Genomic DNA, 16,979 nt, shown 5'->3' with positions numbered 1-16,979 from the left:
TGAGACCTGCATTTATAGCAACCCATTTTACCAAATAAATATCTTATTTTAGTTAAGCATGTGTTTTTGCTCCATTTTTATTAGTGACATATCCACAAGTATTGGCAGCAAGTTTCTACTGTTTGTCAATGACATGAAGGTTTTCCATCATGTTTATAATCTTTATGACTGTATGCAGCTGCAAGCAGATCTTGATAGGCTTTATAAATTATGTAAAATTAACACTCCCACTTAATCTTCAGAAATGTAAGAAGATGTCAGTTTATTTGCTCAACGATGGGGATTGACTATGGTTACATATTCACATTCAAAATTATGACTGTTCGGGATCTGTTGGTCTGTGTTGATATAGAACTTTTAATTCTCATATAGATACCAGCATAAGATCTCCTTTACAGACCCTAAGCTTCATTATAACATCATATAACAGAACTATTTTCTAATTCTTCCAGCAGGACAATTTTGTTTAACATAATTGTCATTTAATGTAATCATTTATGAATATATCTTATTGAGGTATTAAATAATTATTATAATATAGCATGCTTTATTAACAAAAATGTATATTTTTTAAACAATAAGGCACATTAACAGGGTTGAAGCAGTTTAACAAAGATTGGGTGGTATATACTGTGAGCAGGGATTTAGTAAGCAGTTATTGCTTTTAATGTTTAATACATTATATTTTCATTAATCTGCTGTTAGTAGGATTTTATTGTTTTTATTTAAAATATGCAATAATCCCTACATCCATACAAGAAGAAACAATAGATTCTATCTTAACACTTATGGCATCAGTTTGGCCAAGAAAGAACCTATATACAGAGCATGCAACTGGTTCAGTGATGTTCAGTTTGGCATGACTGAATAATTTCAAATAGAATTAGATTAGTTATTTAAGTATTTAATGTGCTACCTACTATTAGTTTTTTTTTAATATCATACCAATTAGTGAGTTTGTCCTTGCTCTTGTTATTTTCTACTTTACTAAGTTCCAATAATTTTCTTATTATTAGTTTTTGTTTCCTGTTGGACATCAAACTTTAAATTTGAATATTACTTTTTTCAGTAAGGTGGAAAAATACTCAGTGTATACAAGCCATTTCATATTTTGTTCAATGAATATTCCTAGATATTTTGTTTGTGATGTGCCATTTTGTTTCTTTTTGTTACAGACTTAATTTATACAGTGTGATGACTTTAACTGGAATAAATTCAGTTAAAACTAATCAAAATTTATCGCGCAAAATTCCTGAGACCCGTCGATTTTTGTTTATTTTTTTTCACATTTCAAGATAGTTTTTGTATTTTTTCACCTACAGGGGGGGTCCAAATTAACCCCAATTTTTTTTTCAAATGGAAAGCCACTTTTTTTAAACTCTCATTGAAAAGAGCCCTTTTTCTTGATTAAATTGCCCTCTTTACTTTTGTGATTATCTAAAGGAGAAATACGAAATAAAAATAAAAACCAATAAATTATTAAAAGTTGAGTTTAATGTATAAGATGCTCAAAATGAGCACCATTTACTTGTTGGCAAAGCCCAAGACGATAATAAAATTCGTTTCTGACATTTTCTAACCATGGGCGAAGTTAGAGCCTCAAAAATGGGGGGGCTAAAGCCCCCATCCAGGGGCAGAGTTACACGAAGAGGTGAGGGGGTGGCCATCAAAGAAAAGTCCGCCGCAGGCGCCGCCGGAGGTAACAAATTTTTTGGTGGGCACCTTCATTTTCACTTATAAGTCGTTAAAATTATTAAAAAAAAAGAATAGTCTTAAACAGCTTCTATTCTAATTTGCTGTACTATATACATAATATCATGAATTTCTTTTACTTTTATTTTCATATTAGGTTTCATCGAAGGAACACGTTTCTGAATTTTATTGCAATATCCATAATGTATGAACTATTCTGTATATGTATTGGAGTATATTGAATACACAGCAAAAGTCAAAAGTCGCTAGTTTTTAAAAAAAATTTAAACTTTCAAGAAAAATTTCAAAGTTTAAAATAATATCATTTTAATATCTAATTGTCGGACTTAATTAATTTAGACAAAGTTAAACACGACGTTTCGGTTGGTAAGTATCTCCAACCATTATTATATTAAAATCTTATTAAGTGTAAACTAACAGTTTACACTTAATATGGTATTCAGTTTTTATGGTAACGGTTGGAGATACTTACCAACCAAAACGTCGTGTTTAACTTTGTTTAAATTAATGACAATGCAAATCCGACAATTAGATATTACTTCTCCATTGTCTGCCACCTTCAAAACCAATATCATTTTAATAAAACGCAATAATTCTTCAAAAATAGTAAAAGCAAAATTTATTAAAAATGTCCTTAAATGAAATGAAATCCAATAAAATTATCTTATAACTACTCTAATAAAACTTTTCGATTTCCTTTTTTTAAAAACTCTTTTAAATTTAAAATTTCATCTGGCGACAATGACTTTATTAGACCACTTTCAATACTAAGAGTGGTTAGTGCTAAAGAATTAAATCGATCCTGACCCATCGTTGACCTAAACCAATTTTTAATTCTTCTCATTGAGAAAGAGCGTTCGCAGGACCAAAGTTTACTGAATAAAATACTTTATAATTAATTTTATTATAATTAATTTTACTTTATAATTATAAAATAAATATTTTATTCAGTAAACTTTGGCAGGACGCTAAAGAAATTGGCAAAACTAATGCTATTTGCATAAGGGTATATGCATTTGGAAAAGTCTCTTTTCTTAATACATCTTTCATATCAGAAATGGTAATGTTGTGGCTCTGGCTTTTATTTATGCAATTCCCAATAACGGTCATTTCAGCTTTTAATAGCTCCCTATCGATTAAAAAGGTATCTCAGATTTAGCTAATTTCTGACTTTCGAAAGAAAATCTTATTTTTAGATGATTTATTATATTGTCGAGAGACCTATAATAAATTGAAATTAGCCAAAACTTTTGTGCCTCATTTTTTATCAAAGGTGAATTTAAGAACGTTTCTTCGTGTACTGCGGAAGTGGAAGCTTCAACCACATATTCTTTAAGTCTTATACTTTCTGTTTTTTTACGTTTTAAACAATTTTTTTGGGGGGGCTAATTTCATTTTAAAGGGGGCTAAGCCCCCCCAAGCCCCCCCCCTAACTTCGCCCATGTTTCTAACACTTCTGGAGATATTTGTCGGATTTCTTGCCTGATACGTTTTTTGAGTTCGTCTAGGTTTCCTGGTTTGCTCATATAAATTTGACTTTTCAAATGTCCCCACTGAAAAAAATCAAGTGGGGTGAGATCGGGATAACGTGCAGGCCACTCGATTGCACCCCTTCTACCAATCCATCTGTTTGGAAAATTGTCATCTAAATACTGGCGTACATTACGGGCATAATGTGGGGGAGCACCATCTTGTTGCATCCAGATTCTTTCATCATACAAATCTGGATCGAACTGACTCGGATATAAGGCATGTAAGACTTGAACTAGTTTATGTTCAAGAAATTCTAGATATTTTTCCCCAGTTAAAGTATCATTGAAGAATATGGGCCATATAACTTGCCTGCCCTGCCTGCCTGCGGCGTTCATCATTAATTCACAGAACTGAACTCTGCGATCTGGATCGTCTTCCAATAACTCTTGAACGAGTTGCATTTTATAAGGTCGTTTATTTGCACTTTTTAAAATTTTTAGCACAGATTTATGATGAATAGAGTTTTCGCGAGGTACTCTTCTGACTGCAGTACCGGATTTTCTTCTATCGCTAACAATACATTTAATTGGGTGGTTTCATCGATTTTAGAAGACCTTTGTCTTGAAACATCCCTCACGTGCCCAACTTCTCGAAATCTGTTTTCGATTTTACTGACCGTACCTTGGTTAATAGGTGGCAAATCTGGATATTTCTGCCTGAATAAGTGGACAACCTCTAGTTGAGTACGACTTCTGTCCTCATAACCAATCATCATTAAGATTTCAATCTTGTGGGATTCGTATAAATAAGGCATTTTTTCAATATAACAATGTCAGGAAATGTCTCGATACCAATAAAATAGACAAACACGCCAAAAATTTACCAACACAAAATATTTCGAGACTTTTCATAATTTAATGGTTTTTTTTTTTTTTTCGTATTTCTCCTTTAGATAATCACAAAAGTAAATAGGGCAATTTAATCAGGAAAAAGGGCTCTTTTCAATGAGAGTTTAAAAAAAGTGGCTTTCCATTTGAAAAAAAAAAGTTTGGGTTAATTTGGACACCCCCTGTAGGTGCAAAAATACAAAAACTATCTTGAAATGTGAAAAAAATAAACAAAAATCGACGGGTCTCAGGAATTTTGCGAGATAAAATTTGATTAGTTTTAACTGAATTTAATCCAGTTAAAGTCACCACACTGTATGTTTCTAACCAGTTTGTTATTTTCTGGAGCAAATTGTTTCTTTGATCATAATCTATACCTTCAAAAAGCAAACTGTATCCGAAATATAACCGAATTTATGTAAATTATAAACAGAATAGGATCAATAACAGTATTTTCTGGAAATTCTATTTTAATAACTTCTTCTTCACTAAAAGTATTATTTATTTTATTGATTTGGCATCTATTCTGTACTAGTTTGTCATGCATTACCAAGGCAGCCAATGCAGTCCCTTACTGTCAAAAAAAAATTACATAATAATGACATTATTCTCCTCAGTCATTAACATAACTTAATGTGTATTACTGAAAGTACCTGTCAAGCCAATCAGGTATAATTAAGGATACAAGTTTTAAAAATGGTCACTATATTCCTAATTTTTAGTCACATAAACCAATCTCCCCATATTTTAATTGCCTTGACTAAAGTTAATTACTGCAAAAACAATTTTTAAAATACACTTGTTATTTTTAACAGAATTGTTAATTTTCAACCCTCATAGTTTATGTGACAACTGGTGTTCCTGAGAGTTCTGTCTCACAACCTCTGATATTCCTTATATAAGACAAAGATATTTCTGTTATTTATTTACTTAGTTCAAAGAGATAATTTGAATTTATAGTTGAACCTTTGAGTAACGTAATGTTTTCAGATTTAATAATGCCACATCTTCAACTGTGTGGGAAGCTATTGGCAAAATAGCATGCAGTGTTGTATAGAAATTCCAGTTATTATCAATAAGTGGTCGGATCATTAAGAAACATTACACAAATTTAATTCTCCCAACAGAAATCTGAGATTATGTCCTAATATTCTTGGACCAGCATCTTAAAGCTATGCTCTCTTTTTTTTGCCATATTTTTTGTATGAATGGTAATTAATCAAAATAAAATTTTTATTAAAAAATATTTGGTAATAAAATAATTAAGCTACAAAAAAGGCTAGACAATAATGTTTTTATTGCAAAAAATTACCATAGAAACTTAGTGTCACTCTTTGCTATGGCAACTTATTAAATCTAAATATAATACATTTGAAGTATGATGAAATAAATTAGTATATAAATATATTACCAGAAGAAATAAAAGAATTTCAATTTAAAGGTAATACCTCAACACACTGGCACAAGATCTTTTTTTGAAATATGTGCGCCTATTGTTCGTGAGGTTCTTGAACTGTAATCGTCTACATTTAGTACTAGAATATCAATCTGGGATCTGAAACCCTTCCATATTGTCAAATGTCTTATTAGTGCGGACGTGACGAACTTATAAGTGCGATATCAAGCTCTCAAACTGTATTGGGGTCATCAGCATGGAATGTACATTATATTCAATACCGAAGTCGAACCTCCATATTTTAAAATAAAAAGGCAGAATAGAAGTTTCCGGTCTATTTAATAGTCTAGGTCAGTTCCAATGATCTTTAAAAATTTAATGATGGCGTGACATAACGACGCATATACCACTCCCATCAAGAGTGCAACCGGCTCAAGATAATTGCACAAGATCTTTCTTTTAAAAAGTTCAAAGACGTTCGCGAAACGACCGACGAGTATTTTTGACCTAAATGTGTAAATTCGCGGAGTAAGAAATGCGATAGGTCAAAAACATGCCTCTATATATATTTACATTTGTAGGTTACAATTATATTTTCAAAAGGGGAAATTCATTAATTGTTTAAAATTGTAAACTCACTGGTCGCATAACATTAATACTTTTGGCCATTGACATTTAAACCAGACAAAAATAATAAATATTAATGTTGTAGTTTTGCAGGTTAGAAGCTGTTCTATTTATATCCAATGTTGAATGAAATCACGCTTCCAAGCCGGTTTTAAAATTGTTTTTTGATGTCAATAACTTTGTCTATGATATTGGTTGATTTAGTTTTATATATTTAATCATTACATAAATTACCGATAATAGTGTAATCTCAAAAAATCAGTAATCTTAAAATAATGATGCCTGAGAGGCAGAAAGTAAATTGAGATAAATTGAAACAGTAGATAAATAATGTTATCTGCTGTAAAAACAATGTCCTATATGGAGTATACACATAAACAAATTGCAAGGCCAGGCAGTAATCATCAATTTGACATTAAAAATTATATTTTTCCAAGGCATCTTATCTCTGAGAGCAAATATGTCCAGAACACGAAAACAACTGTACATATTAACTTATTTAAAATTGTAAATTTATCACTTAATGGTTATGTTTGTCTCTTAATTATCATTTTTTAGCGAAATATGGCAAATTGGGCTATATGGTTTGCATAATTTGCATTGCAAGTAGCTTTCTAAATTCTTAGAATTAGTAAACTTATTAGAAATCTACAGTGTGGTTTTTTATATTTGCAACTATACCTTTAGGAAAGAATGTTTCAAACAAAAGTTAATTGGTTAGTCCTCGATTATCTTTTGGAAATTAATGCACTCATAAAATTGAGAAACAATAACATGCTAAGTTTTTTTTCAATGGAATAACTTATATATTTTTATTCAAAAGAAATATGCATTTATTCTGATCTGCCTTTTTAATATGCAGGCTGTTCTATTAGAAGTTTTTTTGATTTTATTGTCAGCATTTGTTTTTTTTTGATAATTAGAAAACATAATAAATTCAGATAAAGAGAAAATTCTGTATAAAAGAGGAACATTGCATAGCATTTATAAGACTCAAAGACACAAAGACACACTGTACATCAACATTTAACAATTTTAAAGATCTTAAAATCGCAGAAGGCTTTAAATGGTCAGGATTTAAATCCTAATTTGGAAAACTATCAAAGCAGGACAAAAAGCATTTTTTCTTGCCTTGGGTTTATTTATTACCGGTATTAACCAATTTACAAAAGAAGGAACTTAAACTTAGAGGACTCGAGCGTGTCCACCGATAACATAGTAAAAATTGATTTAAGAGAATTTTAGGAACTTAAAGTTTAAAGAAGCAATTTCTTAGAAATATATCCTGTACTCTTTTAATGGCATCAATATGAGATCTTACCAATGAACAAAGCAAGAGTTTAAATACAGGACATGAAAAATCACTACTAAATGTAGATATAAAATCTATAATTCTATATGCCTTGCATGGATTTTTCAATTTGTTTATTGCTCCTATCTATATTAGAATATGCTAGTCCAGTTTGGTCACCACAATATAACATATATATTGAATTATTGGACAAAATTCAAAGAAAATTCCTTAGACTTGTTGGTTTAAACCTGGCATATCTATAGAAGTACAGTTATATGGAAAATCTATTAAATCTAATATTTTTGAAAGATTGTCGTGTAATACTTGATCTATCCACTTTATATTATACTTGTTAATAATGTATTTAATTGTTTTGATTTGTTAGGCATTATAACTCTAAATGTCCCTCAAGGACTCACTCGTGATCCAAAATTGGTCTCAGTTAAATACCACAGAACAAATTATGGTATGAATAGTCCATTAACTAGACTGTGTAGACTAGCCAATAACCACTGTAAAGATATTGACTTTTTTTTTACATTTTTCAAATATTTCATAACTCAATTTGTCAAATGCCTTTATCATAGTACTATAGTTTAAATATATTTTTTTTTATATGTAACTGAAATTGGAAAACCGTTAATAAAACTATTATTATTATTATTATGTGGTACAAATAATAATTTGATATCTAAAATAAGGCCTAAAATAAGTTCTTATACCTCCGTTACTCTTTTTAACACAGTGAACCAATGCTATGAATAAATGAAATTGGATTAATTATTTTATTATTACAATAGAAAGTATTGGCGGTAAACTGCACCACCTCAGACTTGGGGACTAGGGACTTAATTGATACAAACATCAGCTCAATAGAGGACCAAGATACCTTAACCGACGTAGAGGACGACCATCATCTTTTCTTACACTTGTTAGGGCACTTCTGTCAGATCTAAAAACTTTAAAGTCCGAGAAAGATAATTCAGAACTGAAAATATTCATGTCTCTGAAGGCGATATAACAAGGCACTCCATTGGTAAACTTCAACATTACATCCTCACTCAATCCACATCCTATTGGCCAATTCTGTGAAGTTTCTTGGTTTTTTTCTCTGCAATTTAGTGAGATCCGCTTTAATTACTATATTAGTCCCACTTTCAAAAGCCTGTCAGCAGTGCCAGGTCGGCCATCTCTAAATACTACTAAAGAATTAACATCCGAGACTCCCTGCTTATTTGATAAAACATCCAACACCACCTCTTTGTCATGATTGATTGTAGTCTCGATAATCTGATCTATATTTTGTTCATATGTTATATCAAGAAAATTCATTGATTGAAGATCAGTATAAAAAGCACAGCATTAAAATTGTTAAAATTTCTATATGTAATTAGTTGAGGTATACAATGAGCTTTCTTGTTATTTAGCTTACAGTAAACCAAACAGTGATCCGAAACACCCTCCAACAAGACAGTGCCTGTATCTTTGACTAAAGTATCATCAGTCACAAATATAGGGTCAAGTAATGATGAGTTACCTGATATAGTGAGTTACCTGATATAGGAGTGGGTTGATTTAAAATTTGAATTAAATTAAAATCTTTAAATAATGATGTTAAAGAATTTGGCTTAATTATTAGATTAATATTAAAATCGCCGATACGTATTATTTGTTCCACAGAAGGACAGATAAATGTGAATATATTCTCGAAGTCATTTATTAACGCATTAAGGTTGGTGTTGGGCGGACGGAAAAATACAGAAAAGTAATAAAATTAAAATTAGTAATTTTAAGATCAAAGTTCATAATCAAAAAGCAAATTTTAATAAACTCTAAACGCACCTAACTTGAAAAAACAGGAAAAAGTTTTAAAAGCAATCTTACCCAAGATTATTCCCACAATAAAAATATAAAAGGAATTATGAAAAAAAAGTGTATAAATAAAAGTTGTATCTATTCGATTAGTGTGATAAGACTATTTATTAATTTTTTGGCACAGGCATAGTTATGTGCTTGAATTTTTACATACGCCACTGTGTTATTTTGTTAAAATAATAGTAATTTGTCTATGTTTCTTTTAATTTGGTTTTACCGTTTAAATAAATAAAAAATTGTCCCATATAGTGTTGCTGTAACGACTTGGCGCGACACAGGACAATCCCAAAATGCAGCAACCAGTGATCGAAGAGGGCGTGACGGCCGACGAGCCAACTACTAGCGGCGCATCCACCATCGGCAACGTTAAGAGCTACGACGACTTATTCCCGGCCCTACCCGAGTCTCAGACTGCCGCCCATCCGGCCGCGAGTCCCCAATGGGGCTCCAATATGAACAAGATGCGAGTCGGGTCGTCTGTTATCACTCAAGTTTTCCAGTAAGTTATAACAGCATTGTACTAGGCTCTAGATACTTCTTTAGTGTTCTAATTAACAAGGCAAATCAAAATTGCTTTATTGTAAATAAGGACAACACTGTAAAAAATTATACTATTATAACAAACACTAGACATGTAACGAAAAACCGTTTTAGCAATTGAGTCCTAAATCTGGTTCCTGTAGCTGGATTAATGACTGACGCTTTATATTACTTATAAACCATATTTGTTATATTCGTGTCGGGATAAACATTTAATTAAATGATTGAAATTCAAAAAGTGAAACTTAGGACTTGTAGATATCAGAAAGCAAAATAGAGTTACAATAATTTTTTCTCAAATCACACATATATAATTGGTAATCAGGACTAAAAATCATTAAAAAACTCGCCTAATGAATAATATGCCTTAGTAACTAACAATCTTCTGAAATTTAAGGTTCTTTCTCAAATAAACAGAGGTGTGCAAATTACTTCACATGACTTAGGGAGTTAAGCAAGATCAATCAATATTTATTTATTAATGCAAATATAAATTACTACATTACATAAAAAAGAAATAAAATAAGATTTTACGATCGCCTAATCATCGAAACCTTGTGCTTACTACCTTATAAAGATAGATAAAGCCCTAAAAATTTTATTATGATGATCATATACACAAATCACGCAATATACATTAAATAATAAGCTATGAAAACGTAGAAAGAAGTGAAAAGATGACAAATATTACTTATAGAGTTACAGTCTAAGTTTCTAATTTTGAATTATTGGATGTAGCTCATTTATTTTACATAAATCATTTATATAAGAAATCCGAAAAATGTTCACATCGTCTGCATATAATTAAAGAGAGCAGTTTTTGTCAGATGCTCAATTTGGGTTTCAATTGAAGAGGAATACTACTGATGCTATATATTCTTGGAGGACCTCTATGTCTTTGTTCTGTTCAAAAATGTCCTGTGCTATTCCTCATGTATACAAATGATATGTCCAGACTGAGTATCCATGGTAAATTCATGATCTACATAGTATGTGGTATACAATCAATGATAAGGAACTTTCGGAGATAGGCGTGGCAGGTTTTGGAAATACCCATTGATTTACCCGCCTAAAGTTTAACACACACATAGTTAACCTCTCCAAGAATCTTGCCTCAGCTTGTTTTGTTTTGGATGTGATTAGTAATGACTTGCCCTATGAGGCATCATGAACCGATTACTTTGCTTTAGTTATTTCTTAACTTCACTATGGTGTTTTTGGGGTTTTGTACACGATATTTGTTTCAGATGTTGATTTGGGTGATTTCAGTTGACAAGGAATGCTTTTTGGTATATGGGGAAAATGTATGACTACCTGCCTCTAAGCATAAAAAGTTTTGATTCTTCATGTAAATTTAAGCAAGATGAAAATAGTGTTATTATCCTGTGTGTTTTATATTATGGAGGAATACTTCCACTTTGGTTTCACTTGATTTCTGACTGTGGTATTTATTGAAATTGTTGGTACTGTTGTAATCAGCTTCTACAAGAGTGGGTTTAACAATTTCTTTTGGTAAACCCAAAACTTTTCGAGCAATCTTGACTTTTAGGTGTCGCCACTTGAACTGTCAAGCAGGTTTTTTTCCGAATTTCTTAAATCCCTTGATCTCTACCAGAAAAATTATAAAGGAATGAGATAAACTAGACCTTCTGTGGCGAAAATCATCCCAAGCATGTTTCTCGTAAACTTTAAAAAATACTTTTCGAGAAATCTCTCAATTTACGAGTGGCTGTTTGGACAAGGAGAATGTTGACAAATATCTCCGCTTGCAATGGTGATATCAAAAAAATTATAGGGAGATTTGATAGGCTAGATCAGCAATAGAGTCATTGTTCTTTTTAGTATCTATCAGTGTTTCATCTTTATGTAGAGCAATATTCTTAGTTAAAACTATTTTCCATATATTGTTAGAGTAGATATATATTATACAGACAAATTTTACTTATATTATCCATTATACCCGGTTATTGCAGTTTTGTCCAGAAGATGTAAAAATATTATAATAAAGCTTTTATTGATTTGACTTGAAAAAAGTGGTAATATGGCTACCTTGAGGAATCCTAGAAGGTGGATTGCGTATACTTTTGCTTAATTCCACAGTTCCATAATGACAAAGATTTTAGCAAATAAAATGATATGATTAACTTGATTGAATGCCTCACACCTACTCTCCATGGCCCTAATACAAAGAAATAAGATCCTAATTCGTTTCCAAACGCAAGTTTTAATGAGTTTAAACCAAAGTTAAGGCATTTTGATCTAAACTGATTTCTTATCATTGAAGGGAATTGGTAAATAATAAAATGCTAGATTAGTGCAAGCTAGAGTGAAGTTTGGCACCATTAAATTGCCCTATCTTCTCATTCACTTGCTACAATAATTTTCTTCTATCAACAATGCAAAACATGCAATATTGTTTATTTTCCATGTTTAGACAAAATCACTGCGTACCATTTGCAAAAGCTGCAAAATCAATGCTGCAGATTTATTTATGGACTGAGAAAGCATGATAGGGTTTCTGCAAGGCTATGTGAACTTAGTTGGCTGCGCGTGGAAAATCTATTCTCTTTGCAATTGGCGGTTTTTGTGCATAGACTGCTAGCGTCGTCTACTCCTCCCTACCTCCGCAAAAAACTTACTTTTCGGAAAAATGTACATGAAGCAAATCTGAGATTTATAAATAAGTTGTCAATTCCTCGATATCGAACAGCCTTCTTTCGTCGTAGTTTTCTGTATAATGCTGTGGGAATTTACAATGACCTTGTTCCGAATCCTATAAAAGAAATGTCAGTAGCGGGTTTCAAGAAAAAACTAAAGCTGTATTTTTTAAAAAAACAGAATAGCTAAATTGTCAGTAGGTATTTCTTATTTTATAATTTTTTGATTTTTATGGTTCAATGTTTATTTTTATATTAATATTAGTGTTACCATTACAAATGTTAATTTTTTTCTTTCTGTTATGCTATCTAAAATAATTTTGCTTACTTTTTTTAAATAGGTTAAGTAGATTAGCCTTTGGCTAGACTTCGCCTATGTACACCATTGAAAAGTACAAATAAAGCCATTATTTATTTATTTATTTAACAATTATTAAGGCTTCAATATATGAAAAGAATTTAGTGTAATTGTCTGGTGTATTCTTTAATGTAAGGTTTTTATGTGCTAATTTTTTTTTGCATACTAAACCCCTCAACTCATGATAAATCATGTTTCATCGGCAAATAAAGTATTGACAGATCATAGTGGCCTTTCACATATTGTCTCCATATAATTACTCTACCATCTGGCTTGATAACTGTTTAATATATTCTTTTTTTAAGCGTTCCATATGAAGAACTTAACATATACGTGGATACAAAATTCGGCGAGGGCGAATCGGTGCACACCTGCAAATCCATCATGAAAGAAACTGGCGCGCATATCGAAATATCCCACGGAAAGGACCAGTCTCTCACCTTCCTCGTCATTGGCAAGCAAAACGAAGTACTTACGGCTAGAAACAAGATCTTGACTCATTTCCAAACGCAAGTAAGTTCATAATATATCCGATCAGTTTAAATCAATTCAAACTCATAATCAAAAAATGCTTTATTGCCAATGTAAATATAGAAGTTGTAGACAAAGACAAAATATAATATAGTTCACACACTTTTCAATAAGTTACAACGCAACTAGATTAAAATGTAAATCATAAAGTATACTTAATAACGTGCTAATCATCAAAAAAAAAAAAAAATTAGAGCATTTTGATCTAAACTGATTTCTCATTATCAAAGGGAATCAGTAAATAATGGAATGCTAGATTAGTGCAAGCTAGAGTGAAGTTTGGCACCATTTAATTGCCCTATCTTCTCATTCACTTGCTACAATATATTACTTATGGATTTGCCTAAGGATTAAATTTAAAAAATTCAGTGAAATACTTGAAACATACCTGTATAAAAATAGAGAGGTGTTTTTTGAACCTCTATATGTACAAAATTAGTGTTTCTGGGTGAGAAATTTCGTCGTGTTTATGGGAGTGTAGATTGCTATTAGGATTGCTGGTGCATGGTGATTAGTATGTATTCGGATTAATAGTTACGATGTTTGGGCACAGTACTTTTTCGTGTAACAGTTTGTCATAATGTTAAAATTTCAGAACAGGTTTATACAATCTTTAGGAAATTTATTTCATTTTGACTAATAAGTAATGTTTTTTATACTATTATGCACAGTTCAGGTACAGTCGTACCCAAGTGCAGTACTTAAAATAGGCATATAAATTTAGATAAAATTGCAGAATTAAGTTCAGGAATTTTTAACCATATTAAGAATAGATAAATAAATAAAAACTTAACGGTCTTGCAAAGTGGTATTTTAAATTCCTTTAAAATGGAGGCTATATTTTAGTGGTGTGTTAAGTATTTTGAAAAGTGCATTTTGGTAAAAGTTTAGCTGCTGATAAAGAAATAATCAGTTAAAACCTTTTTCTCTCTGGACAAAAATGTATGAACTAAATCATACATGTAAGAAATTCTTTTGTTATGGAGTGGTTTACAAACTATAGTGTTAATATGTAGTGTTTAATATATCTTCTGTCTCTTTTATTCACAATCATGATGCATAGGATCTAGTATCATTGGTGTCTAAATAATGCCAGTTTTAATATTCTCTTTCTGATCTTATCTCCCGAAATGGTTTCATTAATACGATTCGCAATGCTGTTAATTCTATTAAAACTTTCACTTTACACTTTATTTTTTCAGCATTGAAAACCTATGCAAATTAATGGAAAAACGTGGTGGACTAAAATGCGTCTCTCTTAATATAGAAAAGAAGTAGAAAGATGAAAAATATTTTAAGCAAACTAGAGATTTACTTATGACTAATTTTCACTTAGATCTCTCAATAGATTTTTCAAAGCAAACTCTTTTTAATTGTTTAAGAATGCTTTTATTCCTAAAGACCAAACCCTCTAACAGAAAACAAATTTACAAAATCGGATCATAAATTTACGAAATAAATTATAATAAGATTACATTTGACAAATCTAAAACATGCTTTGGTACAGAACTTACCTTCATTATTACTTTTTCCCACTATATGTTTTTTTCCTAATTTATTTGCTACACGTAAAGCCCCTTCTTTTCTAATTTCGTTTGTTTTTACCTAAACAAAAAACTAAAGAACTTTTACATAATACAAACTAGCAGTATAAATAAAGTTTAATAACTTCCAATAATATCCGCCAATATTTAAAGAAACTTTTATCTGTAGGCTCACAAATCTATTCGAATCCCAAAAGAGCACTACAAATGGATCATAGGCAAGAAAGGGGAGCGCTTAAGGGAGCTGCAAAGGCAGACTGGTACCGAAATTGTACTGCCTACCATGCACGACGATGATGACTCCATTGTCATTACTGGGCCTAAAGAAGGTAAATTATTACCCTTGATAACTATCATATAAACTAATGCTAAGTATCTAGCATTCTAATATATATTAAAATAAAGACACTTTTAGAAAAAGTTCCTATACCAAATTAGTGGTGAAATGCACTTCATAACTCTTATTTAAAGCTTTTTAAGAAAAAAGTAAGAAAACAATAATATCGTTTAGGTATCGAAAAAGCCGAACACGAGATCCGTTTAACTTCTGAACAACAATCCAAAAAAGCTCAAGAAAGATTGAACGTTCCAAAAATTTACCATCCGTTCATTTTGGGGCCTTACGGTGCAAATCTCGATGCCCTAATGGAAACGACCGGGGCTAAAATCAATATTCCGCCACCGTCCGTTATGAAAGATGAAATTTTCATTACCGGCGAAAAAGAAGGAGTTCTGGCGGCCAAGGAGCAAATCGAGGCCATCTACCGGTTGATGGAGAAAAAATGTACCTCTGTTTCGGTTGAGGTTCCTCCTACACAGCACAAGTACGTTATTGGTCCTAAAAGTGAGTATTTCTATAATATAATGATTCCTTTTACTCATAGCAGTACCTAGTGTCTTAGATTTCGTTTAACAGTAAAATAGGTAATCTAGGAACACCACTTAATTTAATAATTGAACTTGACTTAAAGATGACGTGAATCAAATCATCTTTTAATAAAATCAACAAATATGCAACATCAAACAAGCTCTACAATTTCACATATTCATGTTCCAATATTCTGTCAAACTAGATAACATGGAAATGGATTTTTAAGTACTAGTGCCAAATTTTTTGGGATGGTAATTGACTCTAACTTATGATTTGAACCCTCAATTTTAGATATCCCTTTATTTAATCAAAAAACTAGTACATTTTCTCAATTACTACATCAAACATACCCAAAACAGTGAAAAATAATATGTATGTACAGTTTACAAAAAAAAAACTTAAATGTATTAACATTTTGATTTTCTTCTTTAAAAGTCTGGTATACTACGTGTAATTGTGAATATGGGCATTGCGTAACATTAATTTTTTATAACCAAGGCTCCTCTACAGGTTCCAAGAAAAATAAAAACCTCTTTCATGATAACCTTCTTGTCTTTTTAGATAGCATTTCATTATTCTGATATAATATTAATTAATGAGTATTGGCTTTAGTCAGGCGAATGTTCCTGCGAATCCCTAAATGTAAGTTAATAAATATTTCAAATAGAGAAAATTGTTTGCATAGTGAAATACTTTTACGATTAAATAAGTCTTGACAGCTCTCTTATTGCCATTAATAAATTAGTAAATATAATCATCTGATAGAAAACATTTGAATACAATATGCTATTGCAAACAGCTTAGCTTTTATATGATTTGTCTGTACCATCAGCCTTACTAAGAGAATTTTTTGACTATCTAAATTAATTCTAACAAATGTTCCATCTTCTTTAGACAATGCTTTGGCCGGTGACTTAAATATTAATTTTAATGATAAAGTTTTTTTAAATACTAACCTGCTTGCATATATGCTTGTTACATGGTATTTTGCCTGTACTTTTATTCAAATTGTGACAATGTATCCTGTTCAGTTTTGAATGCAGGCATCTCTGATCATGAGGCTATTAGTTTCACACAGTTTAAAAAGTTTTATGCTTTATAGTTGTATGGTTGGAACCTCTGGTACGGCACATAAATCATAAAACAATTTTTCCACTAACCAAAACTCTATTTAATTCTCGCCACGTGTTTCGCTAACGAATGAAATAAAGAG

General features: G+C 31.1%; 1 protein-coding gene across 1 annotated transcript in view; it reads left to right on the top strand.

The window, feature by feature from the left end:
• The window catches only part of LOC126742527 (vigilin), a 43,679-nt gene that overhangs the window by 1,053 nt on the left and 25,647 nt on the right, over nucleotides 1-16,979 (top strand). Inside the window, exons 3-6 of the mRNA XM_050449177.1 lie at nucleotides 9,515-9,764; nucleotides 13,126-13,333; nucleotides 15,065-15,224; nucleotides 15,407-15,739. Of these exons, the coding sequence (XP_050305134.1) occupies nucleotides 9,556-9,764; nucleotides 13,126-13,333; nucleotides 15,065-15,224; nucleotides 15,407-15,739 (910 nt within the window). The 5' untranslated portion in view covers nucleotides 9,515-9,555. The remainder of the gene's footprint in view (nucleotides 1-9,514; nucleotides 9,765-13,125; nucleotides 13,334-15,064; nucleotides 15,225-15,406; nucleotides 15,740-16,979) is intronic.

This window comes from Anthonomus grandis, chromosome 11 (genome assembly GCF_022605725.1).
Source record: "Anthonomus grandis grandis chromosome 11, icAntGran1.3, whole genome shotgun sequence".
Taxonomy (NCBI): Eukaryota; Metazoa; Arthropoda; class Insecta; order Coleoptera; family Curculionidae; genus Anthonomus; species Anthonomus grandis.
The sequence above is the reverse complement of the archived record's forward strand: the minus strand, read 5'-3'. Positions and strand labels throughout refer to the sequence as shown.